General features: G+C 40.0%; 2 protein-coding genes across 11 annotated transcripts in view; one reads left to right on the top strand and one right to left on the bottom strand.

Moving 5' to 3' along the window:
- Positions 1–7,813, top strand: part of nedd4l (NEDD4 like E3 ubiquitin protein ligase) — a 48,109-nt gene extending 40,296 nt beyond the window's left edge. For 8 of the 10 annotated variants that reach the window (XM_067483146.1, XM_067483143.1, XM_067483147.1 and 5 more), the window contains 2 exons: positions 277–349; positions 990–2,928. In XM_067483146.1, the coding sequence (XP_067339247.1) occupies positions 277–349; positions 990–1,092 (176 nt within the window). In that variant the 3' untranslated portion in view covers positions 1,093–2,928. Of the gene's footprint in view, positions 1–276; positions 350–989; positions 6,776–7,219 lie in introns of those variants that run through there. The other 2 variants (XR_010911377.1, XR_010911376.1) reach the window with 2 other exon arrangements.
- Positions 7,814–7,947: 134 nt separating this feature from the next.
- On the bottom strand, positions 7,948–17,983 carry alpk2 (alpha-kinase 2). The gene is made up of 12 exons (XM_067483134.1): positions 17,901–17,983; positions 17,700–17,762; positions 13,983–15,986; positions 11,660–12,995; positions 11,391–11,538; positions 10,617–10,744; positions 10,471–10,518; positions 10,055–10,353; positions 9,721–9,809; positions 9,407–9,624; positions 9,244–9,292; positions 7,948–9,166 (listed from the first exon to the last, which is right to left on the bottom strand). Exons 3-12 carry the CDS (start codon positions 15,828–15,830, stop codon positions 8,959–8,961), a joined length of 4,371 nt encoding a protein of 1,456 aa, XP_067339235.1. The 5' UTR covers positions 15,831–15,986; positions 17,700–17,762; positions 17,901–17,983; the 3' UTR covers positions 7,948–8,958.
- Between the last annotated feature and the right edge of the window lie 656 nt (positions 17,984–18,639).

Genomic DNA, 18,639 nt, shown 5'->3' with positions numbered 1-18,639 from the left:
CAAGACTGTATGTTTAGGGTCATTACCATGCTGCAGGACCTATTTAGGATTAAATTGTATAATCAGTAAAAAAACAAAAATATAAATGCAGAATAGAATTATTTGATGCGCTAAATTATTAAGTGACAAAATTCTTTTTGTAAAATACATAGATTACCCAAATACGGTCCTTCCTCCTCTTGTACAACAATGATTTAATCTGCTAAACTGAGCCAGATTATTACATCTGTAACTACTAAAACATGGTCATCATAATACTTTCTTCTTTTGTGCCAGGTTCTAATGGGCCTCAGCTGTTCACGATTGAGCAGTGGGGAACACCAGATAAGTTGCCAAGAGCTCACACATGGTATGTCACTAGTACACACATACACACACAAACACACACAGAGAGAAAGGCGTAGAAAAAAACAACAGGAGTTTATGGCTTTGCTGGCTGCTTTAAGGCTGCACTTGTCCTAGTAGAGCTTTGAGCTAAATGCGTTCGATCCCAATGACCATGTTTTGACAGAGTTTATCATTATCACCATCTTAGTTTAGGATGTTAACATGTGCTATTAATAGCATACGTTTGCACTAAAAAAAAAGTACAGCGGGGCCTAATTATGTTTTTTCTTGGTCAAACACCAAAGAACAATTGATGTCACCCTTTGGGAAAAATGATTGTAACAGATTTTGTGCCCATACAGTAGATGTTTCTGTTTCACTAAGAAAGGTCAAAACATTGGCCTACTGGGGGAACTTTATTCATTAGAATAAATCATCTGTGAACCATGAATGTTTGCACAATATATCGTGCTAGTTTTTAGAATAGTTGTGGAATTATTTCAGTGAGGATCAGCAGACTTACATGACCACACTTTGATGCTTGCTTTGTTAAAATACTTTAAAGTCAAGAGCTTTTATAACGTTTACTGTACTTTTTTAATTGTAAAATTAAATACGATGTGACCTTTTGAAGCATTTGTCAATTCAACTTTTTCCTTCAGTTTTAACCGCTTGGATCTTCCCACTTATGAATCCTTTGAGGACCTAAGAGAGAAACTCCTCATGGCTGTGGAAAACGCACAGGGCTTCGAGGGCGTCGACTAAAACAGCGCCTCCGAACTGCATTCAACCAACCAACCAACCAACTTGCCAACCAACCAACAATTATTAAAAAAAAAAAAAACACATACTAAACAAAATGCCACAGGGATGTCAAACCAGCTGCTGTAGCAGTTCTGTGTGAGCATGCTGTACAATAATGCCTGACTGTGAGCCACCAACACAAGCACGGTGGTTTGAGACTGTACAGCGACTTGTTGAGCCAATATGCCTACGTCTTTATATTCTTTCAGTGTGGGTAGGTCATTCCTTTAAAGGTGCTGGGGGAAAGAAAGGGAGCACTGAATGCTGACATCTTTTATCCGCAGGCATGAGCAATGATTGAGCTGGCCCTAATCTGCTGTTTCTTTTCCCTCTACCCTCGTCCTGTGAAAATCTACAGTGCTGGAAAACACTAATGCATTTCAATATCTCCTTTACGTACACTATTGCACAGTATTCAGCTACCCTCCAATGGACGGGTCTTAGCATGGCCTTAATCTGGCTTCTACTGTACATGCACTATTTCTTTAAGAAACTGCAATGGCACTATGATCACACCTCTGTCAAATCCTTAGACTAACACCAATTTACCTTAGGAATGCTAGCCAATCACAATTCAGGAAATTGGCCACACCCCTTCATAGAGCCTTGTTGTCTGTATGTCGTGTGATCAGAAATCGCCGCTGCAGCCTTTTTGTAGATTGTTTTCGTTTTTTTTAGCCACTGGTTAATGATGTAAGACTGGGGGGATGAAATGGTCTCCAAATATAATTTTTTTTTAATAATTTTTTTCACCATGAAACATTTTTTTCTTTTAGATGATTGGTATAATTCTTGCAGGAAAACACTTGATAAATTTCTACTGTTGAAAAATGTTGTTTACTATTGACAATTCTATATGACAGTGCGTGATGTGTAAATCTAACTAGTCTGGAGTATGATTACTCCATGTCATTTGTTATGGTGATAGCAAATGTGTTAAAGAAAATGGGTTTTATTGTAGTGCTATGAAAGCAGCATGAACCTGTATGTTGTGTTTGCTTTGACTACATAGTAATTAGGACGTGTAATCGGTCTTGAGATCGGTTAGGGAAAACTGAAACCGGGGTTAATTTCTCTGCAGCATCATAACTCTATTAATATTCTCATGCCTGTTGCTGTTCATAATGCTGTAAATTGTTCTAAAAAACAATTTAAGTTCTTTCATGGTATATAAATATATGTATGTATTACATTTAACAGAAGTATTACTGATCAACAAGACTAAAATGAAGCTGTGTGTGAGCGTGTGAGTGTTTGAGCTGTGATTGGCACTGAATATAAAGCAGCACGTTTCTTACAAAGAAAATGTTTTTCCTTTTTTAGGTTTTTGTTTCTCTCTCTCTCTCCTTTTTCTAACACCTTTTAACCTAAAGGGCACTTTATAGATCACTCTGAGGTCATGTCACCTGTTGTATGTCTTTTGTCATTTACCTGAATGTGATTCTGTTTTGTTCCATTCAGAGCACTTACCTGGTGCAATATAAATAGTCTGTAAATCTGTGCTGCTGCTAAGGAAGAAAAAAAAAAAAACAACAGTGAAAGCAGAGACTCCACATCCTTTAATGTTTTCTATTTCATCTCTTTTCCATTTTCTCTACCTTTTTCTTCCTAGTTTTCCTCCCTCCTGTGATCCCAACACTCAAACTGACTCAGCCAAGATTAGTACTTTTTTCTTTTTTTAGAGGGTTTTCTTTTTTTTAACGAATGACAGGAAATATCACTTTTGTTACAGATTCCAACACACTCTGCAACTCTTTGTGGTTTAACTTCAGTCAAATAAAAATGAAACTTTTCAGATTGTTGTTTTTGAGTTTATTCAGTCTAGAAAGTAGAATTGTACTTCGATGTGTTTACACATAAAGAGCTGTGCATGAAGACAGTTTGGTAACGAATAATAAAGTGTTTTATAACATCTTGATTAAAAATATTTCATAATAACTCAAATACATTTGACTTATGCACTTATACTTTTATGTATCCATTACATTTTAGAGGAAAATACCTGTTTAACTCATTGTAAATCTTACGTTTGTATATCTGCAAGCTAATGGGATGTAGATTATCCATAATTTCCTCAATTTTGTACCAATATATACAGAGAGCTCTTTAAAGAGATTTTGGATCTTCATATCACCATATTGTTTTATGGTGCATACTGTAAATATTGTCAGTAATTCCTCTCCATGATTTGTCGAATCGTGATTATGTTTCCATATGTGCCGTTAAGTTGGTCATTTCCCACGAGATGAGCCAGTATGCTGGATGGCCCGAGCTCACACCCTGGAAGAGCTAGTCTTGTTAAAAAACAAAGAGTTTCCTTTGTCATTTGGAAATGGTGCGGTGACAAATCATGTAAATCAAACATCTGTGATTTCAAAGTTGAGTGAGAAACCTGAACCAACTAGTGGTGGAAACGTACATCACAACAGCAAACACAAATATCACCGGGATATTTTTGGTACATGCTTTTATCCAAAGCGACTTTCAGTACACAAGGGGCAACAAAGACTTCAGTGTCTTGCCCAAAGACCTTTTAACCTGTGGCTCAGAGGTATTGAATTACTAACTATGTGATTTATAGATGACTATTTTACCAATTGAACATAATATACAGAGGAGGTAACAGCTGATGTTGTAGCAGCAACTGTAACAAACTCATTCAGCTCAGAAACGTGTCAGTGTCTTAATGTAAAGCATAATGAAATTAATAATTATCAATATCAACAGATATATTCAAAAGCCCGTAATGGGCACTTTTCCTAGTGATGAATAGTACACTTTACTGTCAATAGTACACTTTAAGTACACTCTACTGTCAATATTTCACCTATTTTAAATGTTAAAATGCAAACATTGTAAGAGTGGCTTCATGTGATGGTATTATTGCTTTGACCTCTTCCAAATGTGTTTTGTACTGTTGTCACACAGACTTAACTACTTTTCTTTTTGATTCATTTATAATGATCTAAAATTTCCTTTGTGTCCCTAACCTGAGCTGATTTACTTGAAATCATTACAGAAACAGAAGAATGACCCTTAATGTAGTAGGTATATTGTTAGGAATATGAACAGGTTTTTATTTGTACTAAAATATTCCTTATAGGATGTACTCCCATAATGATGAAGTGCTGCTGATGATTTTTTTATTTTTTTCACATTATAGATGGATATTTCAAATCCAGTCCACCTCAGCACATTTCCCTCACATTCAAACACCTGTCCATCAGATCACTTTATAGAGTGCACAGCTCTATAAAGCTGAAATTAAATGAATGGGATTCACTTCTCTTTGTGCTGCTTCTGTGTGTGTGTGTGTGTGTGTGTGTGTGTGTGTGTGTGTGCGTGTACGTGGCATGGTGAAAGGACCTCAGTTCATTCACACAGGCAGTCTACAAGTTATCAGCTCCAAGGACAAGCAAATAAAGACCAACATGCCAGCCCGGGGACATTTTATCAAGCCCTGCTACCCTCGATCTGGTCACAAACAAACCAAGAGCCAACTCTTCTCTCGATCCTCTGTCTAAAACACTCCGCCTGCACAGAAAAAAAAAGAGTCCGATGAGAGAAAATCTGTGGTAATCGTGTCCATGTAACGGGACTTAAATCTTGATATGTCTGTTGACAGAAGAATCACACACAAAGACTTTTTTTTTGGTTCCCTGTAAAACGTAAGGTCATTCCAGCAAAGACTCGCAGTTTGAGTTTTTACAGTCACTCACTTCACAGTTACATCACAGCCCTGAACTTAATGAAACCCTGAGAAGAGGTTAAGCAATATGTAGAAAATGATCCGTTCAAAATGTTAAATATTCCAGTATTTGATCTTCTCAACTTAAATGTATTTCTTTTCAGTTTTAAGATGTTCAGACGTAGACAGTTATGATGACATCATTTTATTGAGAGTAATGCTGCAAATGTATAAAAGCTCAAATGCTCAGAAGTACAAGTTTCAGGGCTTATTATTGAGTATACAGATCAATATGTCAGTGTTTGCAACATAGGTTTTTGGTTTGCAAGCATTTCTCCTTATTTAATGACTTTACCTGATTGAGCAACATTGCAACATTATTACTAAAGACCTCATCAACTCATCAAATATGTGGCATAGCTTCAAATGCATCTCCCCCTTATGATTATTGACAAAATATTTCAGTGTTTTTTTTGTCCTTTCGGCTTATCCCGTGAGTTCAGGGTCACCGAAGCGGATCATTTGTTCGCATGTTGATTTGGCACAGTTTTTTACGCCGGATGCCCTTCCTGACGCTACCCTCCCCAATTTCTTCCGGGCTTGGACTGCACGACTGGGGATGGGTTGACATGTGGTCTGGAAGAGTGGGGTGCGAACCTCCAACCATATGGTCAGTAGGCAGCCACTCTACCACCTGAGCCACTGCTGTGTACTGAGTGTCTATAGGAGCTGTGTAAAAACTGTGGCTGTGTTTCGGAGTTGATTGTGAAGTCTATGGTTGGTGTCCTTAATAAAAACAAACTTTCCTTTAGACAAGGAACAGAACAATAACCTGCTTTTTTAATGTGATTTAGCTGTGAACATTTTATTTTTAAATATCATGATGAAATTAATTATTTATTCAATAGGTCTACACAATTATGTTACAGCTAACAAGGGACATTTTCTTATGCTACTGTATATGAGATTGTGCAAAAACAATTACTGTTTTGAGATGCTTGCAAATTGAACCTCTGTGGTCACATTTGAGTCAAAGCCTTGATAAATTCTCAGTACTTGAAAATGTATTATTTGTTTAGTCATGACTTAAACCGTTTCATCTTCTCAGCTCTTACAACTTGCTACAGGTGTTAAAGCTGACACAGCCTGTCAGATGTCAATTTGTCTATGAAACTGACCCTTGTGGACAAGGTACTGTATAACCACTACTTATAGTGGCTCTATCAGCAATAGTTAAACCATTTCCTGCTAAATACTGTGAGTAAAATTTCAATCTGTGTAGTACTGTAATAATTGCATGTTGTTGGTGGAGAAACTGTCTTTAAAATCTTTCTTTGCTTTTAGATCCATAAAGGATTTAACATAAAGAGTACACACGTATTGTATAAGTATCTGTTTTTACTCCATGTTGTACTTTGTGCTTTTTTTAATTTTCCAACTATTTGGCCCCTTGAATCCACTAGACTCCACTTTGTGTCATGTACAGTTGTTTTGCAGTTCCTTCTTCGGTCAGGAATCATTACAGACACCATAAAGTCTGGTAAATTTAGCTCACAGTGACTTTTGTAAAACCTTGGTATTACGGCCCTGTTGCTTCACCAAGGCAGTTTTTGGTCATCCCCTCCTCCACCCCTCACCCTCTACCTCTGGTCAGGGTCGATCAATACTTCCACCGTAGCTTATCACTAATGTGGAACTGGCTGTTTGTCCAAACTCTGCTCTGTCTACATAAAGACTTGGATGGGACAGCACCAAAACCAAATCCGCCAGAGATCACCTCATTCAGCTGTCGCTGCAGACACACTATACTGGAGTTGTTCGGCACAGAAAGATTCTGGGACGTGTTGGTGTGAGAGGAAATGACCAGAGACAAGAGAGAAGCCTGGCGACGCAGGAAAGTGACATCTGGGTGTGAATGAATGTATCTGGAAAAAGGATCCACCTCAGAAATGTGAGGTGAGTTGGTTGTTGTCCTGCAATAGTTCTGAAGGTAACTCACAGTACAATTACTTCATTTGTGATTTATGACGCATTTAACAGCTGGGGAAAAGCTATTTTCATCTCAGAAATGTCAAGTGATATTTTTAAAAACAGAAGCAATCAATATGTCACATAAAATGTGATTTAGCTGAATGTTCCAAATACATTTCAGAACAAAAACAACCAACAGGTTCTAATGGAGAATGACTCTCTCACACACACGCACAGCGCTGCAGTCATTCCCACAATCATAAAAAAAACCCAAAGAGGGACAAAATCTGCCTTGGATATTTACTTACCATTATTTTTCACAATGTTTAATCCATGTCTACGTTTTCATTCTTTTAAGTTTAAATGGGTACATACTGTAAATATTACATTAATGTGATGCCAAGCTGACTTTTGAGTTTTTCCTACCAGGAAACATCCCACACCAACTCCATTGCTCTTCACTGATTCCAAACATCCCCAGTCTCCTTTTTTCCTTTTTTTTGACCAGGTCGTCCACGGGCCGGTTTGTATTAAAAATCTCTCTGTCCGCGTATGAGCAGCAGAAATGTATCCTCCAGAGCTGTGGAGTGTGACAATGGTGTTTGTGTCCTATGTATCAAACGCCATTATCACACTAAATAGCTACAGTGTGAAAAGGACCTCAGTGTATTACGCCACTTCCTTGTTTCCCTTTTTTACGACATGTTTGTCTTGTGGCTTCTGTGTAATCTTAATTTAAATGTTTAAAATAGTTTCTTTATACATGCTGTGGAGGTCTGCAAATATGTCCCCGTGTGCTGATAGAGGCTGTAGTGTCCAACATACAGTGTGTTAATACGTCGTACAACGAGTTGAGCCTTCACCCTCTTTTTCTGTAATTCAAGGCACTAACTTCTCCTGTAACTACAGGTGAGAAGAGACAAGCTTAAAATGTGGAGCCAAAAAGCTGTAAAACGCATTTTATTAGAGCATGTTTGTATTCATTTATAAGAATGTTAAAAATAAACAGTTTCTTTTGGTTTGCTTATTGCTTCAGATTGAACTTCTGCATCCACTACAGCCATTCCTAAGAACTAAAGACCCCTCACTGTTCACATGTTATAACCACCTTCAGTCCCATTATAGAAAAGATAAACTGACAAAGACATTAAAAAGCATCTCATCTCTTTATTAACAACTTTAGCATCTGCATTTTTTTACGAACCGGTCATAGTCCCGGCCAGGCTCAGACTGTCAGATCGTGTGGGATGTGATTACATCATGTTTATATCTATACATACATACATACATACATACATGTATAGAGAAAGAGAGAAAGAGAGAGAGAACTAGACCGGTGCAGCAGTATAGATCCTTGAAATTATACCAGAAATTTAAATTCAATGCAACAAGCATACAGTAAGTAAATACATCTTATTAAATCAGATAAATCAATAAATCTTTTTAGTGAATACAGTCAAAGACACATATTTTACATAAGCTTTAGGTGTAAAAATGATGTGTTGTTTCACAAATGCAAACGTGAGCTTACCCTGAATTTGTAGCTTTACTAAACAAACAAATAATAAACCAACAATAAAGAAAATATATGTTAATCAAATCACCTGACAACCAAAACGGGAGACATTAGACATTTATACTGTGCAATGCCATAAATATATGTTCTCCGTTGTGCGGACGTTTCTGATGCACACAATACACACTTCACATTTTCTCTGATCAATTAGTCAAGAAGTTCATTAATTTAATGAATAGTCAAAAAAGTAGAAAAACAAGAGTAACTCTGTAAAGAAAATCGCCAGTAACTCATTAATAAATCAATCTAAGACATCACAGTTCATCACTGTACACAAGCTCATCATTTTTAAGAGCTTATTAAACTTGTCACAGTTGTCCCATAAACTTGGGAAATCAAGTTTCCTCCCTGTTCACTTTCACTATCTCAGTAAAAAAAAAAAATCCCCTTTTCAAAAGGTCAATGAGATGAGAGATGAAACCAACTGTTGTTGAAAGAACAGCTGTTGGTTTCGTAAAAGTCAATTTTGTTTTCCTGTCTCCTCAGCAGTTGTATTAGGTCAAACTCTGCACGATGAAGTCCACCGTCAGAGTAGCAAACTGAACCAGCCTGACCTCACAGTTTCAATAAAAAAAAATAGATTCTCCCCCTGTTATGACTTCCCATTTAATCTGGGCCCGAATGGTTTCTTCTTGGCTGCAGCAGAAGTTTGGGATTTGGGTTTTGGGGTAGACGCAGGCTTTTTTGCTTTAGGCTGCAGGGACTTGAGTCCCAGGATTTCACAGTACGTGTTGCACTGGTGCAAAGCTTTAAACTGGTCAATGAAGGAGGTGGCACAGTTTCCTTTGAAACCCTTATATCTGAAAAGGAACAGGGAGTTATTTAGACACGAATCAACATTTTCTTTTTAACGTTGGTCTCAAAGAACAACACTCACCCTTTTTTACAGGTGGCTATTCCCACATCAGTAAGCCTCATTCCCACTCCTGAAAAACACAGAAATCTGACTCATGTTCTGTACATTAAACTACAGTTAAAGCATTTTGACTCCATGTATTTGCAATCTTTTTTTTTAAAATCTATATTATCTTTTCCCTGACCTTGCATGTCAGTTACAAGCAGGTTGCCCTCAGTTTTGTGGTAGACCCAGTGCTGGAAAGCACAACACTTCTGTCCTGCCTCAGAGTCGCGTCTCATCAGGTTGATTTCTTTACCGTCCTTGACTGAATACTTGACAAAGTCCCCAATCAGCTCCTCCTCCAGAGTGGCGTAGGGGATGTCATTGGAAGGACGGTGAATCAGGTAGATGGGAATGATCCTGGTGGAAGCATGAAACAATGAGGCGTCAGCCAAACAGAACATTGATGGGCTCTGTTGTGCCTTCTGCTTAGAGCTTATCAAACGTGTCACTTACTCTGGGACTTCTCCAAAGGCTTCAATGGACTGAGCTGCAGTAGTGTACTCCTTGATGTACTCTCTTGCTGTATTCTGCACCTGACACTCCTACAGAGAACAAGTAGTTTATATCACAGGATCCTAACTCATGAAATAATAATGAATGTGTAAAAAAATAAATTTCAAGCTTTTTTGTGCAATAATTATTTAGCATTTTATCCCACATATTGCATTTTTAAACAACTTTTTGGCAATAGTCATATAATCGGATACTTTTATATATGTATATAAAGTACCTTCGGTCTACTTTGAGCGTTGAAGGACAATTGTACCTAACAGGAGAGTGACTTTACCTCCACAGCCAAGGAAAAGTTCTTCTGAATGAGCTCATCGTTGTTCTTGGTCCCGTAGCTGATAGCGTTGTGTACTTTGAGCACACAGGTGTGTCCTGGCAGTAGGAGGGGGATCTTACCCGCCTGCAGCTTGGTCCGGAAAGCCCGCCGGTGCATCCCCTCCCCAAAGTGGACCTCTTCAGTGATGATGCTGACAGGATGGTTGTCTCCAAAGTATTGGTCACATAAGAAATCCTCCTTGAACATCAGCCTGGAACAATGGACGTCCTCCTCTTTTTTTCCCACCACTTCAAGAGTGGCTAAAAAAAGAAAAGAGACAATGTGTCATCTGTTAGCTGTCAGAATCCAACATAAAGACTGGACCAGGCTTTAAAACATCAGCTGTGTCAATACCAACTCTTGCTCTGAGTTCTTACATGAGATGGACTTTGTTGGAGTTGAAGGAATAACAATCTCACTGAGCACTGTAAAAGAGTCAGAGTCAAAAATGACAAAGTTATCTACTTTGTGTTGGCACGTGCTTGTAACTGAGCAGTTTCTAATCGTTGTAGATGTATTCTACCTTCGTATGTTAGCAGGTAGTCCAGGGTGACCGATCCATGTAAGCTGCTGAGCCGACACTGGTACTTGCCCAGGTCCTTGTGCGAAGTGTTGGAGATGGTGAGTGACACTTTGCTCTCATCCCCTGCACTTCAGGGAGAGGGGCAGCATCACAGAATGCACCACATAACCCCAAAAGCCTTAATACATCCACCTACTGCAGCAAGTCCCAAAAATATTCAGCAATACTGATTTGCTATGTAACGGGGCGGCTGTAGCTCAGTTGGTAAAAGCAGTTGTCCACAGAGTCAGTGGTTCAATCCCCAGCCCTGGCTATATGTCGAAGTGTCTCTGGGCAAGACACTGAACCCCTAACAGCCCCTTCCCCTCCCCAGCTGTGCAGTGCCATTCCAAGCCTGTTAGAAATTGGGGAGGGGTTGCGTCAGGAAGGGCATCTGGCATAAAAACTGTGCCAAATCATGTGGCGACCCTGAACTCACGGGATAAGCCGAAAGCAAACAATTTACATATCAATGCCAATCAGAATCCACTGCATGCTCACAGTAAAACATGCTGATATTTTGCTTGTGCATGTTGAGCAGTCTTATTCAAGTGATGGTAGCTCTAGGAAGACTTTCTCTATGCTTTGTAAAAAGTAGAAAAGCAGCGACTGTCAGCAAGTGGGCAAAGAAGTGGAAACAGCATAAACGTGACTTGAAGTAATGGATAAACGGTTACCAGTTTAACTTGTTGGCTACAGCCATTATAAAACATAAAATAAAATGAAACTAAATACCTTCTCTTGGTCTCAGACAGGACTGTGCCTTCTCTGCTCCAGGTGACTGTGTGGTCAGAGACGACAGCTGCAAACTCACACCACAAACAAACACTCTGAGGGTCTCCGCTCACTGACACTGACTGGATGGGCTGCACCACCTTGGCTTCTGTAGAAGTCATCAAACACTTTAAATACGAGGTGAGAAAAGTGTGTTTGTATAAGCTCCTATGCTGATACAGTAACGTGGCCTAGATGCTTAGCAGAAAATGCTTGAATACTTCCCTTACCTTCTACAGGTAGGATTTTCTGTTTGACCACTTCACTGTACGCCTTCTTACGAGTAGACCCAGCCTCTTCCTCAGGCTTAGCTCCCATTGCTTGGATGGAGACATCTGCCTTTGGTATTTTAGACTCCAAAACACTCACAATCTTTCCAAACTTATCCCCTGACAGACGACGTCTTTTAATAACATCGTCGTTCAGAGGACTGGTGAAGCTTTTTGGCTGGTGGTCTGAACGGAGCAGGGGTTGTTCTCCCTGAGTAGCGTTAGCCGCTGGGTGCTGGGGCTTTTTCTGAGCACCAGCCGACTGGTGGTCCTTTTCAGCTTTCCCAGCTTTAGCTCCCAGCTTGGCCTCGAACATATCAATCCTTCCTTTTGCACCCTTTGGTTTTGCTCCATTCTCCAGCTCAGTCAGTGGCACATTGTTTGCTGCTGCTGCACTCTGACCATGTTTCTTTTTCTTTTTGGCATGTGGTTTGCTGGGAGGCTTCTCAGCTGCCACATCAGTCTCAATAACCAATTTAGCCTCCCTCTGTTCAACCCCAGCTGCAGCATTCTCACAGGTATGATTTTCTCCTATTGGAGGATGGGTTTCTTGCTTGTTGCAGTTCTGCTGGGTTGAAACATTTGGAGATAAACTCTCCTGCTTCTTGGGAACCTGTGCACAGTCACGGTGGCCTCCTGACTTGTCCTTTTTGGAGCGCGTTTTGCTCTCCGATGTGTTTTTATGAGTTTTGTGAGGCATTTTTTCAGCTGCTTCCTGATTCAACTCAGCCTTCTTCTCCTGTACATCAGCAGTGATGGGTTTTACAATCCTGAAGACAAACGGGTCATTTAAGTCTAAAGTGATAATTGCCACCCGGCTTTCCTCTGAAGTGATGAAATGATCTGCAGGAACAGCCACCAAGTTTGAAAGTTCTCTACTGAGATCATTAATCTCCTCAATTATTGATTTTCTTGCTGTAGGGAAACACTCGGAGCTGTCACCAGTGTGTTTGAACTGTCCCTCTAGTGAAGAGTCTGTTGTATTTTTCTTTTTATGAATCAGCTCCTCATCACCTCGCACAGATTCTTGGTCGGTAATTCCATCTAACTTTGGACACAGAATGCAGCGCTGCACGTGATCATAACGCACTTCTCTGTTGTCATTGAAAGACCTTTTGGCACAAGCTTGATCTCCTGCCACATGCAGGCCAAGTGGACAGAGATCTGGAGAAGATTTGGATCCTCCAACATTAACCTCGGCTAGCCCAAAGTTCCTTTCAGCTTCCTGCTCGGCCACAAAACCTGGCTGGAGGATAATGTGTGCATCCGTCACTCCACAAAGTCCATCTCCAAAGGGCTGGTAAAAAACAAAGTAATGGACAAAGTAATAAAAATTGACAAACAATTTAACTTCATTAGCTTCTATAAAACTACAGAGACGGTACTATACAGTAAAATGTCTATTTATAATACTCGTGTTTTCAAGGTAGATTCTGTTGATAGCTTACAAATAAATTTTCTGTTCAACACATACCTTTCTATAGAGCCCCAAAGCAAACGTTTATGAAATCCCATGTCCCACAGTCCATGTGTCCTATATGCAACTGAAGTTTACAGATTGGGCTGCTACAGACAGTAGCTTGAGCTACCGTATGTCTTATGCACCTGAACCAATCTCCAGTCTCCTAGGCCCTTGGACCTGTCTGTGTCCTGATCCTAGGTTTTTGAAAGGGATGCGCTGGGAATGGGTGTGTTAAAGGGTGCATACGAGGAGAGAGAGCACCGGAGAGAGCAAGGAAGAGTCGTGTTTCAGTCCTCAGCTGTGCTCTCCTCTCACCCCTCCACCCTGACACGCCACCGGTGCATGCTATTATCACTGGACTCTCGGCTATTATTAGATGCCATTTCTGTCCATCCGAAGTATTCCTCTCAGGCACTCCTGTTTCCTTCAGCACACACAGCTGCCAGTGTTTGCGAAGCCAAAGGACTTATGCAGTAATTTCACTTGCAGGAGAACTCTAGGTACAGCACCTCCCAAATGGCCATCAATGCTGTAGGTATGACAACACTGACAAGGGCACCAGAGGGAATGTCTCTTAATGTTCTGGCTGTGTTTCCAAAGCACATGACTCATTTATCTGTTTCCAGCACCAATGATATAAAGGTGATTCATGTTAGTCTCTAATGTGAAAGGTGAATCTTTCCACTCCTCTCTCTCCTGCTCTCTCTTCAGAAAAAGTAATGCGAGATTGTGTGATTGTGTTTGAGATGATCTACATTCTACAAGACAATGAGTCTACATTATAGGATGACCAAAGCAAATCTCCATGATAAATATACTCACCTCTTTATTTACTGTCTCTGCAGATGCATGCTGTCCCTCCCAATCTGTGTCCTCTATTATATTTAGAATGATTTCATCTTTTTCATTGCTGATTAAAGTGTCTGTGTCCAAGGACTCGTCACATACACCAAAGTAAGAAAGGTCTAGATTACAAGACAAATTAGATTCAGGGGTGAGTGCAACAGTAGTTACATCTGCACCTTGTCCTCCAGGTGAGTCCCTCGCACCACTGGATGAACCCATGCCTGAGAGCTGATGAATGGGGCTTGGGGGACATGCTGCCTGAGTGCTCTGGATTTCCTCTGGCTCTTTTTCTCCTTGTGTGGTGCGTGTCAAATCACACAGGAAACCAATAGTCTGGGAGCCCTCTCTGTATTGGAGCTCAGGTCCAGGAGTCTTAAAGCACAAAGAGCGACACCCCTGCGCAGAGAGGACAGAGCTCTCTGGGAAGTTTTGTGCCTCTAGAGGATGATCCTGGACACCCATGAGTGGCTGCAATTGCGCCTGCAGTGTTGTCTCCCGACTGTCTCCTTCTGCCAACGTCTCTGCGTCTATATGAGTATTTACCTCTACTAGTGCCTGTGTCAAAGCATCTATCTCTGCCCCTATCTCTGTGAAGGCAGCTGTGATGTCCTCTGATGGACCTGTGATGATCCCAGTCCAGTCTGAGAGTGCACTTGCCCAGCTGTCCACTGACGACCACCTCTCAACCGGTGGCCCCCAATTTCTGGTACTTGACCAGCCAATCCCTTCGCTACCTTCAGGGTTGTGACCTGACACTTGTGTCTGTCCAGGGAGAAAAGATAAGTCACTGATAGCTAAATGTCCTCCCGGGGCCACAGAATAACCTGTCTTGTCTAAAGCATCCCTATCTTCAGTATCCTCCCCTGCCAGATACTGGCACGCATCCAACCACAGCTCAGTGGGGCTGTCGCTTTGCCATAGTTGGAGGGTCGAACAAGTGTCTTCTGCTTTTCTTTGTCTTGAATCATTTACAGGCATCAGGTGTGCCTCACAGGCATCTGTGACAGGTGTTCTTAGCCCCATGTGTTTGATCACGTCTGACTCATCATCCACCATAGTTAGTTTGTGAGTAGAGCTGCAATGACAATGTGTCGCCACGTCTGCTGAATCACACGTCAGGACATGTGTATCACAGTCACCATCTGCCTCTTTCTCCCCTGTTTGTGATAATGGTTGGCATTCAGGACATTTAATCTCCTGGGGAGCTACTTTAGGGCTCAGGATAAAGTCTTGTGTCTCGCTTTCAAAGATATAAAGGTCTGACACAGGTGCTATGGCTGCATCACTCTCTAAACTATCTGACTGAGGTGATAACGACCTTACTAGAAAGGTGGCCTGACTGTGTTCAGAGCTGTAGCCGTGACTGGAGAGCAGCTGAGTGGTAGATGACTCCATTAAGTCCTCAGAATTTGATGAAATGGCCCCAGAGGGTTGAGGTATACCAATGTCTTGTATGAGAGAAAAAGAGAGGCCTGATTCACATTGGGTGTGAATCTCTGAAAAACATTCAGATGGCGGTGAAGTAAGCCCATGAGAGAGCTGAAGATGTGATGAGCCAAAATAGTCATGAACGCTGAAATCATCTTTTAATGCAGGCTCAGAGTAATGGGAAAAAGATTCAGAGATGTTTGATAAAGGCTCAGTGGAATTATCAGCACAGCCTGAATGACCTGACGGTGTCCAAGTCTCATTTTTGGACACAGATGGCTTGTTTTCTTCAAGGCTGTTTGACAGAGAAACATCTACATCCCCAGTTTGACGGTGGCGTCTAAGAACTGGTGATGATTGCTTTTCGTCATCTCTGCAAAGAAGTGACAGATCCATCAGGACTCCTTGTTGTGCTGCTCAGCAGCAAGATTTCAGCGATCAAAGAGCAACTTCAGGCCCAGTTTTTTGCACGATGACAGATTGTTTGTGTGTGGTCTTTCTGGTGTCATTTCCTTTTCTAGGCCCAAGTGCACTTGTTTTGACATTCAGTTCCTGCAAAATGAAGCATGACATTACCAGAGGATTTAAATATTTTACAGAAGGCATACAGTCAAATATCTCTCTGAATTTACTGAACCGCCTTGATCTGAAGTATTTGAAGTAAGGCCCACTATCTCCCTCTAGCTGCCACTTTGTGTGACATCTTTATCTTTATTGCAGGACGTGATCCTATGGCATGTTGTATCTATTTTTGAAGCTTTTAAAGGCACTTGACATACCTTATGAACAGGAATTGTGTCACTGTGTGGCTAATTGTGTTTGTGTTGACAACAGTCAATTTATATGTGCAATGAACAGTATTTTATATTTCTGTCCAGTAAATATTAGCTTTTTACCAGTTCACGAAGTTCACAAACCTTAGGAGGTATAAGTAGTTTAATACTGGCAGAAATGTTAAAAATCTAAATGTAATTTAGGGAAACATTCCAGTACATGATGTTAGTAGAAAGTTGCATAATCACTGGAACATGCTGTATCCTTGCTGTCCAACTTCACCTCAAATTGCTGCGTAACTATATACTGTTTATGATAGATTTATGGATACATATTTGAGGACACGCTGATCAGCCACAACAATAATACTGGTCTTAAAGTCATGGAGGGTCAGCATGGCTGCTCCGAGGAGTCTGTGGCTACACAGCAAAATGTAATACACTGAGTGGTATAAGTACACAAGTAAAAGTGCAAGTATTGACACAAAAAAGTCTTTGCTACAAATACCACATCAAATCTTGTTACACAAGTTACACAGCACAGCAGATTATCTGTATTTTCATTTAAGTAAAAAGTAATAGTACTTCACTAAGAAAACAATGAATTTTAAATAATATTGATTAAGGTAAAACATATACTGTTAAAAAATAGGGGTCAAAGATCACAGTTGCTAAAGATGGAGCTGATATTAACCACTTTGCTGACAGGTGGTTAACCCATATTGATACATCAGCATTTATTAGTTTATATATTTTTATATTAAGAAAAACACCAGGTGGTATTACTGTTGTGGCAGCTCAGTGTATAACATACTGCATAACTATTATATTTCCTTATTCAGCTTATGTTTGTGTCAAATTAGTCACTTTTTTGGCCTTTCACTGAAATACATGAAATTCTTAGTTCTCAAGAAATTACTGTAAAAAGGAAAAAATGCCGAATAAAATGCTGACGGACACATATTACGAATCACACGATGGATGTTTCAGCAACAGTTTGTTATTTTCCTTTCAGTTTCTAGCTGCACTTTTTTGTGGAATGACGGTGACTATAGAAGCAAGTTAAAGAAAGCACATGGCCTGTGTTGAACACTTTAGGTAACATGACATACTTGCAGAGGCCTGATATGAAGTGTTGAGGGGGGGTGGGGGGAGGGTGGGGGGGGTAGGGTTCAAACCATACTGCCTGATATACAAGATTTAGGAGGGTTGATGGTGGCACAGACACTGGAAAAATACCAGTATCTCTTCACCTGTGACCCAGCTGAGCTCTCAAGTCTGAAATATTTACTATAAAATATAGAGCCCAACTTTAATTAAGTTTATTGACAAACATGCGGAATATAAACAAATTTAACAGGATCTTAATGTGACCAAATGCCCACATTTAAGTTTAAAGGAACAGTGAAATATGCTTTTAAAAATATGGTAAAAAGGAATCATTATTATACTTTATAAATATGGAAATATTTCTGATGATTGTATCTTATACCTTATGGAGCGCAGAAATTGTGTGTCCACCTTTCAGCAGTGTTGTGACATAAGAAGAACATTCCTGAAGAAGAAAATCACATGCAAGTCACCTCACAGCTCAATTCTCCATTATGAAAGTATTATTATTATTATTACTGAAGGCATTAAAACAGTTGTCTAGATTGTGACGGGTATTTCCATTCATGCAAGTTGTACGTACCCTTTTCATAGCCGTGGGCTTGAAGGATATAGACTGATGATGTAGGACTTCAGTATGCACTCAGGCAGAGCTGGCCGTCTCGGGGCGTGAGTCTATTTTTAACGGTTGTCTCCCTCAAGTACAAAGTCAGTTACCTGATATTGCAGGCGTGCTGATCATTTAACACTGGATACATATTTACAGACTGTTTCAGTGATGGCCTACTTTATAGACTTGTGATTGTTTTTATAGGAAGTGGGTTTTTGACTGGCATAATAATACATTCAGTGTCTTTCTTTATTCCTCTCAATGCTAATTGTGTGTTAATTCTATGATTAAAACATTCAGACCATCAGAACAGGATGCAGAATAGTCCTTCCTTTAAATAATTTACTTACTCTTTTGCAAAATAAAGAAAGATGCATGTTAACGAAATGTTAGAAAAAATTAACCAGAATCTGGAAAAATATTTAACCATTACTCATTAAAATTAATACAATATGTGAATAGAATAAAATCTCCTCTTTTCACCAAAAATTGCACTCATGACATCGAAGGTCACATTTCTGGGAACATTAACACCCGCAACCCCTCTGGCAAAGCAAGAGTGTTTATCATAGGCCCGAACATCTTTCTTTTCTTTTGTGGAAAATTATTTATAGAAAATTAGCTCATCTTAGTGTAACTGTGATCAAATGTGACTCTGCATCTCACTCAGTCTAATTACTTATCTCATAACAACTAACCTCTAATGACATAA

Source organism: Channa argus, chromosome 18 (assembly GCF_033026475.1).
Source record: "Channa argus isolate prfri chromosome 18, Channa argus male v1.0, whole genome shotgun sequence".
NCBI classification, from domain to species: domain Eukaryota; kingdom Metazoa; phylum Chordata; class Actinopteri; order Anabantiformes; family Channidae; genus Channa; species Channa argus.
Note: the sequence above shows the minus strand (reverse complement) of the source record. Positions and strands in the feature narration are given on the sequence as shown.